We start from the raw sequence: 14,193 nt of genomic DNA, 5'->3' as shown, positions 1-14,193 counted from the left end.
GCACTATAAGGTATGCCTTAAAAGAAAAGAAAAGAAGAAAAAAAAAATCAATGTTGTGCACCAAATGAATTAACATAAGCTGTTGCCCCCATATGTTGCAACTAAACAGATGCAGAGTTTCGCAGCGGTCAACTTAAAATGATTGGATCCTGAAGTGCTGGACGTTTTTCTCCGGCAAGGAAATCTATCATGTTCAAACTGTCATATTAATTGGTTCTGCTTAAGTGAACTGGATCTGCAACATTTTCAGGATGTAAATTTTAGCCTTTGACTCCGATGTACTCAGGTGTGACTTTCAATTAGAGCAGCCTGTTTTGTGCTTCTTCTTGAGTTAATATGCATTTCTGCCCGTGACAGAACATCGCTGGAAGATGGAGAGTGTCGGAGAAGTTTTTTATCTTTATTACAAATGTAAAAGGTGAGCCACCATTTTTCTGGGGTTGTCTTTTGCTGCCGCAGTTCTGGGACCTGCATGCCGTGACAGCTTGTTTCTGCTGCTGCATCATCAATAAGGGAATGGTGAGGCCAGCGCTGATCAAACTAAGGGAGCCTGGATTCTTACCACTTTAACACAAAGGCAAATACTCAGATTTGTTAAGAGCACTCATGGAATACAACCGATGGATCTTTTTTGAGCTATAACCTTCAGATTGCATCCTAAAATAGGGGTCTTTGTTTTCATTTTTAGATTAATTTGAACGCTTTGATAACTGTTGATGGCACGATAAAATAAAAATAAAACATTTGAAATAAAATTCTTTTCATTCTCTGTTTGGACTTTTCTGTCAGGGTAAAAACAGACACATTATAGTATTGATTTAGTATGGTACATTTCTCTAAACGTGCTCAGAGTCTTTCTCACTCTGAGGCTTCATTTCTCAATGTTTTATGTCCAAGCTTGAACAGCCTCAGATCTCAGCACTGCAGTCTGGCGATGCAGGGAAAGAAATACCTGGCTCGTCCATTGTTGGAAGTGGGACGGTCTGTGGGGGATCCCGGGAAGTGAGCTGGGAATAAGGTTTTGATCAGGACCAGCTGTCTCTTCTGTCCTCAACTGCTCCGCCGAAATCCAAAGTTTTACAGAAAGCAGGCATATATAATGGGTGGATGTAGGGTGTATGGGGGGGGGGGGGGGGGGGGGCATGTTTGGTTTTAATTAGTCTCATGGTTTTTTATTTTGCTCGCAGCACAACACGTGTGTGCTTATCACAGAACCGAGCTTTTCTCAGAAGACAATTAACGTGATGCCGACAGGATTTAAGAAGGCATAATTGGACGCAAATCCTTCCATCCGTCAAAATGTTACATTTAATTGATGATAAATGTGAAGGTGGTGTTGGGCAGATAATGAACTAAATGTGCTCTAAAGTTATGGAGGAGAGGCAAATTACAGTGTCATTGTGAGACAGCATGATAAGAATGCAGTTTGAATGGAGAAGCACTTTTTGAAGATTTAGCACACAAACGCTTTTGTGTCTGTGTGGGTGGGACTTGATGACCCATTCCAATTAAAATGGTGGATTTGTTGTTTTAAACATCTTAATGTGGCCTTTTTCTGATGATGAAGGACATACATAAAGAATTTTAAACTAAGAATTGCCCTTCTGAGTATCAAATCATGATTAATCAAGAGCAGACAAAAAATTGCGGTTGGAGGAAACTTGTTGCTGTGACGCAGAATCTACTACACCAAGCAACAAGCTCCCTCCTTCACTCCATCCAGGTGCATCCTCTTGTAGACGAGATGCATGCACGTCTTTGTTTTCCTTGTCTGTGCAGGCATGTGGCTTAAAACTCTACACCTGGACAGCTCCAATATTGCTCACCGTTTTTGTTGAGGGGAAGTGGGTGGGATTGTTTTGCATCAATGGTCTAACCCACAATTCAGAGGTGAATTTTTTATAAACAACTGCCGCTCTGTAGCAACTATGTCCTAGTTGTTTTTTGTTTTTTTTTCTTTCTTTTTTCAGTTAATTGTGGCATAATTATCATTAAAAGACAATTGGGAACACTTTGAAAATAGCTCAAAGTTGATCGGAGTGGGACTTCACTGCAAAAACAGAATCTTAAGAAAGTAAAAAGACCTTTTTTTGAAGAAAAAGTGTCTTAATGTCTACCGTGCAAGATACATAGTGACTAGAATTCATGATGGCCGTCTTTTTTCCCCATGGGCAGATTTTTTTTTTTTGCTTAGTTAAAGAAATTTGTTTCAAATTATTAGTATTTTTTGCCTATTTCTGTTTTTTTCGTGTTTAATTGATGACTACATGATGCCTCTGTCTTCAGATTTTCCTTGTTTGCTTCTACAGTTACAACCAGCACACATATTTATGTTTTTTGGAAAAATCAAGGTTATATCTAAGACATAACAGAAAGCTTGCATCCTAGAATATTGCAGATGTAACTTAGAGTAATAAATGGCAGCTTTTTGCCCTGGCTTTAGCAACAACAGGTTTTCATAACTGAAGCAACTCCTAAGAAAAGCTTGAGATGCTGCAATGTCATTTTCACCTATGCTTTGAAGAAACTTGGCAATCACTTGCAAGTGAGAACAAGTACACATTGTCCTGGGGATCAGTTCTGAAAAAGACATCTGGCTGTTGCAGCCTGAATATGGCCTGAAAGATTCACAAAAAAAAAGCGCCAAGTCACCTGTGACCAGACGGAAGTCACACAAAAGTAATGAGGAAAGCATTTACACCAGGTCAAAATGGTTGGAACTCGACAGTCAATGAAAGAAAAAGCCATAATGGTCACTAAAATGCCTTATTACTGATAAAACTGATGAAAACAAATGTTGAAAAATCAATAAGTAAAATGCTGAATGCCTTTTTTGAGTAGTTGTTCAAGATCATAAAAAAATAAATGAATAAAGCTGACGTGGAACCAAAATGAAGACACCCAAATGAAATGTTTGTCCCATTTAAAACATTTTTTTTTACTACAATCAAATGTTTTTCTGTAACTTCCAATGCAAATGTTAGCAGCCAATATAGCTCACCTCTCAAAAGCAAACTGCTCAAGGTTCTTCCTGCTGTTCAAAAGACATTTTTTTTTTCCAAGGTGTGTATTTTTCTTTTTTTTTTATATAAAGTGTTCCAAATCGTGCATGGTTTGACACTGAGCTTTCATTTTGGAGTTTACCTTTAATCTCTTTGGAGGTCATCTGTCTCACTTTCACTTGTTATCTGAGGTTCTGTAGACTTTAAAAATTTAGAATGCCATGCGGCTGTAGTCACAAGAACATTAAGGATAGCCTTTAGTATGATTTCCTTTCTAAACTCTGTCCTTCTCTTTTTGTGATTCATTTTCAGTGTGGTGCATCAAACGGCACATTGACTATTTGTGACCATTTCAACAGGCAGACTTGCATATAGCAAGTTTGAAGACAACTTTAGCTCAACATGTTAAATTATAATCAACAATTATTTTAATTAATTATTTTTAATGCTTTCGTAAAATTCATGGAAATTCTGTGGGTTTTTCTTTCCTTCACACCATGATGCAGCAACTGCTTTTAGAGATTTGAACTGCATTTATTGTACAAAAAGATAAAGACCTTTTCTGTAGATGAAAGCAGGATTTAGCCAATTTATTAGACTATCAAAAATAAGAAGTAGACTGTAGAAAAGACGTGTAAAAGCACATGCACAGGATCATCTGTTCCTCATGCTGGAGAGACCATAAAAAGAGAATGAATGGCCCTCTGTGTGAGGAGCAGGGTGCACGGTATCAGGATAAAAGGATGCTCGGGGGCAAGATAGCTCTTCAAAAGCTGAAGTTGAGAATGAAAAAAACTGGAGAGCATCTGATTGGTTTACAAAAACATCCCCCTACCTAATGATTCCCCTCCCTACGTAACAAATTACATAATACTGGCAACACAAATAACTCAGTTTAGCTTTTACCCAATTTATTGCATAACCAGCTCCAGAATGTGACCATCATAAGGTTCCTTTCCACATCCACCGTCAAGAGGTCAGGTTGGAGTCGAGAAAAAACAAAGACAAAGCAAAATCTTTGGTAATATTTCAGTCGTCTCCCATTTCTTGGAATGGCTGTGTTTTCCGGATTTGTTATCCTCCTGAAAGTTGCACCTTCAGAGTGACAAAACAATGCCTCCCACTCCAAAACAGACCCGCTAGGACCCCTTTGCTCTGGCCTGTGGGCTTGTTGATGCGCCTGCCAAATATGTACGCTTCCACTCTTTGAGAGCGGAGCCGAGAATGAGTCATTTGACCATCCTTTGTTTTCTTCGCTTTGCAGTAAACCCATGTCTTTCTTCTTTGAGCGGCTGTAATCACAAACATGTCACTCAGGGTGAAATAATTGTGTTATTCATTGCAAGCTGACCAAAGTATCTTTCACTTCTCATGAACAGACCGACTGTCGGTGATGAATAGAGGCTCCCACCTTTGATTGATATTTGCAATTGTACGCCGAGTTATACAATAAAAGAATTGCCATTCATTATTTTTCCATTGTTTGCCTGTATTCATTTCAAAGGTACTGATTTCTTGACAGCAGAACTTTATGAAAAACACATTTTGTATTTGCCTTCCATGTGTTTTTACACTTGAACATTTCAAACAACCTTCATGACTCTGCTTTATGCTGGGAGAAAGTACAAATGAGAGATTTGTCCTTCTTAAACTTCAAAATGATCACAAAACTTTTAGGAAATCTTCAAAGAATCAGTGCCAAATTAACCATCTCCAAGCCCCAATGAGTCTGGAGCCTATTACTTGTGCTCTCGCTCCGAATAATTGATTGTATTTGACATGACATTGAGGAAGTTTGGCGGATGATGCTCTTCAACGGAGATGAGATCAATCCCAATAAGAAGCTTTCATTCCGCTGACACACTTTAAAAGAAATAACTAAGCTTTTCCAAGAAACGGCTCAGATGTATTAGCATCTCAGAACAGAAAGTCGTCTGATTGCCCCACTGCCTTAAAATATTTCAATCAAGAAACAATGACTTTTAGATAAATGTTGTGGTTTGGATGTATGCATGAGACGATTATGTGCCCACATTAGTGTCCTGCAGTTGTAAAAAAAAAATAAAAAATAAGAAGAATTGTGACGGCAAAGCAAATGCCACACATTCTGAAAAATAGTTAAAAATAGTTAAATTCTTTATATCTGAACTTACTTCATGAGTGATGAGTTTTTGCTCATAGATAAAGACTTTTTTTCTTTTCTTTTTAGCTCCATGATGTTTCACAGTAAATTACCCAGTAGTTTAAAATATGCGTCACATTGCAGAGATCTTTAACGTTAATCGAAAATTGAAGCACCTTTAGTGTGTCTTCCCTCTCCTGTTTACTGTGTAGATAAAGCTTTGGACATGTGTTAAAATGCAAGAAAATGAACGTTATGTGTTATGTTCTCGACGTGAGGCGGTAAACACCAGATGGTCGGAAAGGCCTCTTTAGTGCTACGGATTTTGTCTAACTACCCACCTGAATGACCTGTGCCGAGCTGAGCAGCTGACGCAAAGAAGAAAAAGTGGGAGTTAACTGTTTGTTCTTGTTTACTTCAGTTCCACTTGACTGCAAGGCCAGAGGAGACGTTTGCCATGCATGCAGAAATTAGCTTGTTTATCAGCATTTTGATTTCCGTCCCACATCGCCATCCCACTTGCATTTTAGGTGGAGATGATCCATGACTGATTTCCAATCAAAAGCACAATAACAAAGCACTTGGCTTGTGCTATCTTCATTGCTTTATAATTAAGTGTTGGATCATTGTGACATTGCTATGCTATGTGCTCAAACTTGAAACGCCACAAAGCTTGTGAGCTGCTGCACCTGCCCTTCATAATGTATGATATCAGTTGCCTGAAGGTGATTTTTTATTTCTCTCCTTTTTACTTTATGTTGTGCCCACAGACCCCCCAACTGTACTTTGAAGTGAAATAGCAGACTGAGCAGAAGTCCTTGAAAGGTCACAAAAATCTTTAGCCATTCATTACTGCAAGGAGGAAGTGGGAAAAGTGAGGGAATTTAATGAAAACTAATACTCTTTCTAGTCACCACGCTATCTGTAGTTATGTTTGATATCCTATTACCAGTTCAGAGGTAACCACAGCTCCATACTGCCAAGAGACAAATATAATCCAGAGGGAAATTACCCATCAGGAAAGCAATACTCTTACTGAGATGCAATTACCAGGCCACTTGTGAGACTTTCAGTCCAGTGTCCGTAGCTGCATGTGTGCGAAGGCGGTCAATATGTGCATAACGGCTCTTATGTTCAGAGGGGTAAATTGGATTCTTTGTTGGAGAACAGTTAATTTAAAAGATGTCCAAGATGCAAATGATTGATGTGACTGCATCGTTACATCTGTAGATTCATGGTGCAGGACGGCCCAGTGCAACATCATACTTTAAGAGGGCGGAAAAGACTTTCTTTGGTACAGTGGTACAGTGAACCAACCTCTGCAAGACTTGATCATTAGGAATTTGGTCGTCGTGTTTACACTGGAATTTTTCGGCAAGCGTTGCCTAATTAAGTGTACGTATGGATCCTGTTTCTTCCTGTATTATCTTGCCGGAGCTCGTGTGTTTGTATTTGTTAGTAGTTAAGTAATCTGCATGTCTCACAGAGGATTTAATGTACCGAATTAGCAATGAATCACATAGCCTAAAACAAAGAAAACACTACGGTTTGGAATGAACATGAGTGTAAACATCTGATAAGGATATGCTGGAGGCAGTCGCTATGGTTTATTATTGATACAAAAATATAACCACAGAAAAAAAAAAAACCTGCACTTGCCTCAGCAGTAGTCCATTGTACAATTTATTTTCACAAGAAACCTACCGGGCTGAACATAATTGTGACATTGGCGAGTAACTGTCTCCAAGATAAATATCCTAAGCATTAACCTTCTCCATACATCAAATTAACTCTTTGAATCTCATAATTCCTCATAAACATCTTCAGTGTTTAACCTTAAATGTGGCACAAAACGGGAACAGGAAGGAGCTCAGTGCACCCTTTGCTGAGGAACTGCATGTGGATAAGAACTAAAAGTGCCAGGGAAGAGTGTGAGCCCAGCATGCATTATAAATGTATGACAAAACAATACCCCAGGCACCCCGGTATTAATGATATGCAGTGAACTCATTATTAAAGTTCCAAAACAGCTCCTGGAGTAACACAGATGGAGTCAATTAAGCAATGAGCATACTTGCTTGCCTGCCGTTTCATCTTCTTTCTTTTATCTTTTGCATATTACTCCATGGATGTAATTAGCTGTATGTTTCTCCTCACAACATAATGTCCGGTAATAATAACAGATATTTTCACTTGTAATTTCAAATAATGCTCTGCTTAATAAATGTACCAAATTTGCTTGTGCCATGTCCTTGGGTGTTCCGTTTACACGCCGAGGTGCTAAGGATTAAACTGCTTTTTCTCTCTTTCTGTTTCCCAGAGACCTGATGCCTTCAACGCTGGAAGGGCAGATCACCATGGAGAAGACGCCCAGCTACTTTGTAACTAACCATGCCCCTAAGCGCATCCACTCTATGGCCAAGGACATCAAGCTTATTATTGTGGTGCGTAACCCTGTCACTAGAGCCATTTCAGACTATACCCAAACTCTGTCCAAGAAACCTGAAATCCCCACCTTTGAGGTTCTGGCTTTTAAGAACCGGACGCTGGGTCTTATAGATGCCTCCTGGAGCGCATTGCGTATAGGAATATATGCCCTACACCTGGAAAGTTGGATGCAGTATTTTCCTTTGTCCCAAATGCATTTTGTCAGCGGAGAGAGGCTCATCGTCGACCCAGGAGGAGAGATGGCAAAAGTACAGGACTTCCTGGGACTTAAACAAATTGTCACTGACAAACACTTTTACTTTAATAAAACTAAAGGATTTCCTTGCCTGAAGAAGCCAGAGGACAGCAGCACTCCCCGATGTCTCGGAAAATCCAAAGGGAGAACTCACCCTAAAATTGACACAGATGTGATCCGGCGACTGCACAAGTTCTACAAACCCTTTAACATGATGTTCTACCAGATGACTGGTCAGAACTTCCAGTGGGAGCTGGAGGAGGACAGTGAACCTCGCAGCTCCCAGGACTAGCATGGCACAACTCGGCCACACCACCAGCCTTCTCACTGATCCTATCGTCCTGCTTCATCATAAAAGAGTGCTCAAGCAGGCCGCGGCTGTCCTTGCAGTGTCTGTGTTCATTAGCAAAGGTTTACTGACATGCTTTTTTGACGATGGCCAATCATTATTGTGTATACATAAAAATATATTTATATTTGTGTAAATGAGATGATTTATTCCTTTTGTTTTCTAAAGCATTGAACTGATAAAATCATGTTGACTATGGAGATGCATGCGATGAGTTAAGTGTCCTTACCCCTCATGAGACCTAAGGCTAAACTCTGCCTGTTTCTTCTCCCTTTATTTTCCCTGCAGTTTGTTGCCCTAACACCCACTCAGCACCGTTCAGCACAAAAGATCTTCTATTTTAATGGCTGAGGCCATGGAATACTTTGGGTTTTTTTCTTTCCTCAACACACGTCTGCTGCTTTAGAAGAAGGAGAAAGGAGGACATATATAGTACTATAATCCTTTGACATGTGCTTATCTTTTTATAGTTCATATTCTGAGTTGAGACAATCCTTTTAAGTTTGCCAAAGTGTTCATTTACTGTGTGCCACTGTTCTGGTTGCTCGGCACTCATTAATTGCCTGCACATTCAATAGGGGAGATGATGTACATTGGCCATCATTCAATAATTGGATTGTTTCATTGCACAGTTGAACATTAGCATACTGATGACCATGCACTCTGATGTGGCGCAGTATCAATGGCTTGGGTTTAATTTCACAAATGAGTCCCTCCACTTCCTGTGCATCAGACGATCCTGCATCTGGACGGAAATATTTCGCCCCGCCAGAGCACACCTAAAGTACTATTTGGCCCAGTTTACCTTGTGAACTTCTTCACTTTTATCCCAGTAATGGTGCAAGTGACTGGGAAAGGAAACTACAGCAGGACCTAGCAAAAGTTTGTCACCAAACATCTGCAGCAACGTGGCCTGTCTGTCATTACAGATTAATGGTGTGTTAAATAAACTGCTGCTGCTGGAACAAAGTCAATGTCAGAGGGAATTTGCTGTCAAGGTAAAGCCACATACATGCCCAGGTAAATTACAAAGCCATTACAGTATGTGCTTAACGTGAATAAGGCCATTTCAACCAGGGAAATGTGGTGGAACCAGAGGTTTATTAGCAAATGTGACAAACACAGATCTGCTTTTAAGTGTCGAATACTCATGCACTGACGGAACGTGACACATTTTCTCTTTATTACTATTATATATATTTTTTATTTTTCATTTCCCGTTGTGTGTGTCTGTTGTCTCTGAACTTTTCATCAATTGAGACAATCAATACAGTCAATGAGTCAATAAATACAGTCTGCAACAAATCGATGGTTGCTACAGCTATGATGCATTGCTCTGTTAATCCTTCCTGTTCTCTTGCCATGGATGGCCGGATTGGTTCACTCTCTGCAGACCTCTCTGTCACCCCAGGGACACCGACACCAGCAGCTACTTACACAGAGCAATTGATTCAATCAAAGTAAGAGCCATTCTGCCCTTTGTAGCACTGAACCTGATCACTTACCTCCAAGTTGTAACATCCCACAGTCACAACTTCCACTTTGAGGTTTTTCCTGTGCAACCATGCCTTGGCGTTTTTTTCAGCCATCTCTCTGTATTTACCACCTCTGCTTTTCCATGTCTGCTCACACATGTTATCCTCTGACTCAATGCAAAGCCACCATCCAGGGGAGCTGTACCCTAGAGATAACCACACTGCAAGCCCTACATGCTAATTACGAATTTATAACAAAAGTTTATTATTTTTTTTTTCCCCTGCAAGTTGCACAACATATATCACCCACCTTTCAAACCAGACAATCCCACCAAATAAGGCATTAAAAGAAACAACAAAAGGTCCCCTGCAGTGTTTTTCAGAGAGATGAAGACTTCATTTTTTAAGCATGAATATGCAGTGTGGTGTCATTTGCATTTTTAAAATCATATGCTTTGGGGAATTCTCCAAAAGGAGAACTCAGATCCGACCTTATTAATTGCAACACACTCGCACCTGTTTTTTTGATACTTCTAGTTAGTTTTAGTTACAGACAGAGGGCTGGTACACGTCCTAAGAGGCTGATGGTGCATGAAAGACATGCTAAACTGCCCTTCATTTGTTCCTCCCATTGGGAGGCGGACCATGTTATATGGCTCAACAGTGTTTCCCTTATCACTTAAGGAAAATTGTGATGGCAATCATCTGCTCACCATACTGCCATTGCTTCAGGAGCATCCTTTCTGAAACAAATTATTGACAATTTCACTTTGATGGTGCATTAATTTAGGTCACTCTTGTGCTGTCTGTACAGGACACGTTTTTGGTCCATCATAGGATTTACAGTTTTAAAATGATAACCAAAGGTCGTTTCCCAGATACATTTGTAAAGAAAACCTCTGTAAGGAAATGTTGAGGGGTGGCCTTTATGCCTTAATGGATTCAAATGCGACTCATGCATCGGCATGTTATTGATCTTCAAACTAGAGATCAAATCCATCCTGATCTTTTATGTTTCACCATCTTAATCTTCATGTGAACGTGTGGAGGTGTGTGTGTGTGTGTGGGTGTTGCCAAGGACAACCCGTGTGCTGTAACTGAGCACATAAGACTCATTCTCTCCTTTATCTTCAGCAAGACTCCAAATTACCATTTTAAATTTATTCAAGTGGTGCCCTGCTTTGTGGAGTAGAAATGATTTTCTATGCATTTTAGAGTTGGAGCCACTGTTGTCACACAGACTCTAATAGTCATTACAAAACACAAGACGGGGAGTCTGAAATAATTCTTGAAACAATTTCCTTTCACACATGGTTCCAACAATATCAAACAATCTTGTATCACAAATGGTTCCAATAACATCAGATGAGCAGTTCCTGCTCCTTTCACGGAGCAAAGTCAGCACCAGAAGTAATCATTTTCATCTATCGCTGCTCCCCAAAACAGAAACTTCCCCTTTAACCACCTTTGGAGAGGAAAAGCATCCGCTCATAAATCTTAACTCTGTTCTGTTGTCTGTACCGCGATGTGTGATTTCCTATCCCTGCTGCCCCAACACATCTCTGAGACCACCTTTATCACACAACATTCCAAAAGATGTTTTTACAACAGCATGATCCACATATTCTTCTGCAACCACTTCAACCATTTTGTTTAGAAATGAACAGATTGTCATATTTGACAGTTTTGCAAAAATAAAGATTAAGTTCCACCTAAATCTAACACAAAGAATTGGTATTTTTAACTCAGTGTTTTGCTGATTCCTAATTCATCCTTTTGTGTGGTTGTAATTAATGAAGCTCTTTGTGTTTGTGGGAGGCACTGGGAGACCTACAAAGGTCTGCCTCAGCACACACAACTTCAAAAACAAATAAAAAAAAAAAGATCTGTCATTAAACGTCAGCGCCCACAGTTGTCACCTAATAACCAATTAAACAGTAATCAGCGAAAGATAAACATGTTGATAATGCAGACCAATAAATTAGGCATACATAATTAATGGACGTTTTATGAAATTGGCAGAAAATTGTGTCGGCTTTTCAAACTGTTTTATGATAATGTGCACTAATCCAGTTGCAACTGAATGATATTAACCCAGTATCATATCCCTTTGCTTTATTTTCTTTTTTTTATTATTATTTTTTTTTAATCCAACCACAGCTTCTCTTTTCATAGTGATCTCTGTGTGGCTTATGCGTAATTATCCCGTTATAAAACATTCTAATCAACAATGCTCTACGTTTTAAAGAAGGTTTAGAAAACTGAATTTGGTATTTAAAAAAAAGCCACCCAGCTTGGTTGGAGTTTTAAAATAAAAAAACACAATGTCTAGGGGAGTTACGAATTATTTTAACAGCGATTTTATTCATATCATAATTTGTGGTTGACGGTGCGATTTATAGTCGATATTGGTTCGTTTTGAACAATCTGACTCACTGACCTAAAATCGATCCAGGACATCTTCAGCCAAAAATATAATTTAGTCTGACTTAAAGGGAAACACAGTGTAAAGTTTTCCAAATTCCTTGCATACCCTGCAAGATAACTAAGTGTAATTCTAATATGAGTACAAACAAATGAGTAAACAAGAATTATAAATTAAGTTAAGTAATTTCTACTAAAATAATGTCCATCAAACTTTATTTCAACCAGTTTATGTGAAAAATACACAGATGTAGATACTTGTTAGAACAAAAAACGTAATCACGATGACTTATCTAATTATTTACCATGAATGAAACTTAACTCTGATATTTCTGTATTTTAAACTCAAAAACAGAATTAACTTCTGTCTTTACAATACAATATTTATGAAAAGTAAAAATAGAATTAAAATATACAATAATGTAACTGCTGCAAAATTCTTACATGGATGTTTATAAAGTTTATCTCTTCGTATGAAAGGCATTTCACCAAATCCAGTCTCTTCTTTCATCGATTTTGACCTCCAACATCAAGGATCGCTCAGCAAAGGCCATCTGGTCAAGGGCTTTACCAACAGATGCATTATTTTTCAAATCAATATGTCCACATAGCAGACAGTCCCACTTTGAAACTAGACTAATTTCATTATCAATCCATGCAGGTAATGATCTCATTAATTTACTGTTGATGCATTTTCAGCTGAGTGGATATTAACCTTTTGCCAGTAATCATTAATTCTCTGTGGGAGAGGTGTGGTATGTTGTGATTGGAGCTGCATAAACAAAACAATTAATAGGCTCCCACAGCAGAGGTCCTCCTTGATGTCCAGCTGACTTCTAACACTTGGATGATCAATGTATTGATCCCATTACACTTCACAACTACCAGAGCTGCTCATCTTCACACCGGATAAGTTCTGGCATGGAAGTGACTGCAGGAATTTTTGTGCTGCTTTGTCTATCCATGCATATATTTTCAGGACAATTATCATGCTCTGAAAACTCGTAACTGTGCAGCACCTGGTCACATTCCGGTTAGCCTGAAATTGCAACCTTATTTCTCAATCTGTCATCATTTTTTTCTTTTTTTTTTTTTTAAATAAAAGTACACTTTCATGCAACACCTTAATCAGAATGTCTGCTTCTACAATGTTGGAATTTTTTTTTTTATTTAACCTTCTGATTTTTGGTGAATGGAACAGCTAAAATGTTCAACATATGTTCCAAAATGATGCACTCTCTTCTTTATATTTCTATTTGATTATGTGTTCTTTATAAAAATAAATTTTAAAAACTTACTGAGTACAGCATACTGGAGGAAAAATAGTTTCCATTAAACATAGAATGAAAAGAAAAATGTAAAGAAATGTCTTATGACTGTGCAGTTTGCTTTTATTGGATAGGAAAAGTAGGTGTAAATGATAGCTTTTCAATTAGAATAAAAAAAATAAAAATAAAAAATAAAATAAAAAAAGAATAACTAAATTATAGAAATTACTCAATAATCTTTCCTTGAAGAAAATAATAGATCACATTTCCCAAAAATGCCAAATCAGAGGCTTTGACTTGAGTATTCAAGTGGTTTTTATTTCCTTGTGAGGTTGTTCATTAAAAGATCCACAAATTCATTTTTACAGGCATTTATTTATTTATTTATTTATTTTCTGTTTTTCTCGAGAGCTTGATAAGGGTTTGGCATTCAAAATATCACCAATGGTAAACAAAACCTAGGAAGCAGAGGATTAGAGAGCATTCTCTGGGTTGGTGTTTAATGTTGACAGCTTCCATTTCACATTTACATCTTCAATAAAGAGAGGCAAATGAGGCAGGAGGAGCCAGGAAAAGGAAAAGCTGAAAAAACAAAAGAAAATATGTTTTTTTTTAATAGAAAATTAAACACAATTGAGATGCATGACAAAATTGTTAATCATCAGTGTTTGGGAGGACACATTCAGAGAGAGGTATAACTGACATTAAATAGCGAGGAATGAAATAAGCCATCTTCGTCAAGAAGGATAAACCTTCTTTTAATAAGAATGGTGGTCTCAGGTTTATTCTTCCATCCATCTACGGCAGTGTTTTGAAAACTAAACAACCCAAATCAGTTCCACCTGAGTCGTTAACAGCTGAAAGAGATGA

At 38.3% G+C, this 14,193-nt stretch overlaps 1 protein-coding gene across 1 annotated transcript in view; it reads left to right on the top strand.

The window, feature by feature from the left end:
* LOC101156328 (heparan sulfate glucosamine 3-O-sulfotransferase 4) overlaps positions 1-11,514 on the top strand; it is a 90,930-nt gene extending 79,416 nt beyond the window's left edge. Inside the window, exon 2 of the mRNA XM_004071592.4 lies at positions 7,445-11,514. Coding sequence (XP_004071640.1) covers positions 7,445-8,099 — 655 coding nt within the window. The 3' untranslated portion in view covers positions 8,100-11,514. The remainder of the gene's footprint in view (positions 1-7,444) is intronic.
* The last annotated feature ends 2,679 nt before the right edge of the window (positions 11,515-14,193 follow it).

This window comes from Oryzias latipes, chromosome 8 (genome assembly GCF_002234675.1).
Source record: "Oryzias latipes chromosome 8, ASM223467v1".
NCBI classification, from domain to species: Eukaryota; Metazoa; Chordata; class Actinopteri; order Beloniformes; family Adrianichthyidae; genus Oryzias; species Oryzias latipes.
The sequence above is the reverse complement of the archived record's forward strand: the minus strand, read 5'-3'. Positions and strand labels throughout refer to the sequence as shown.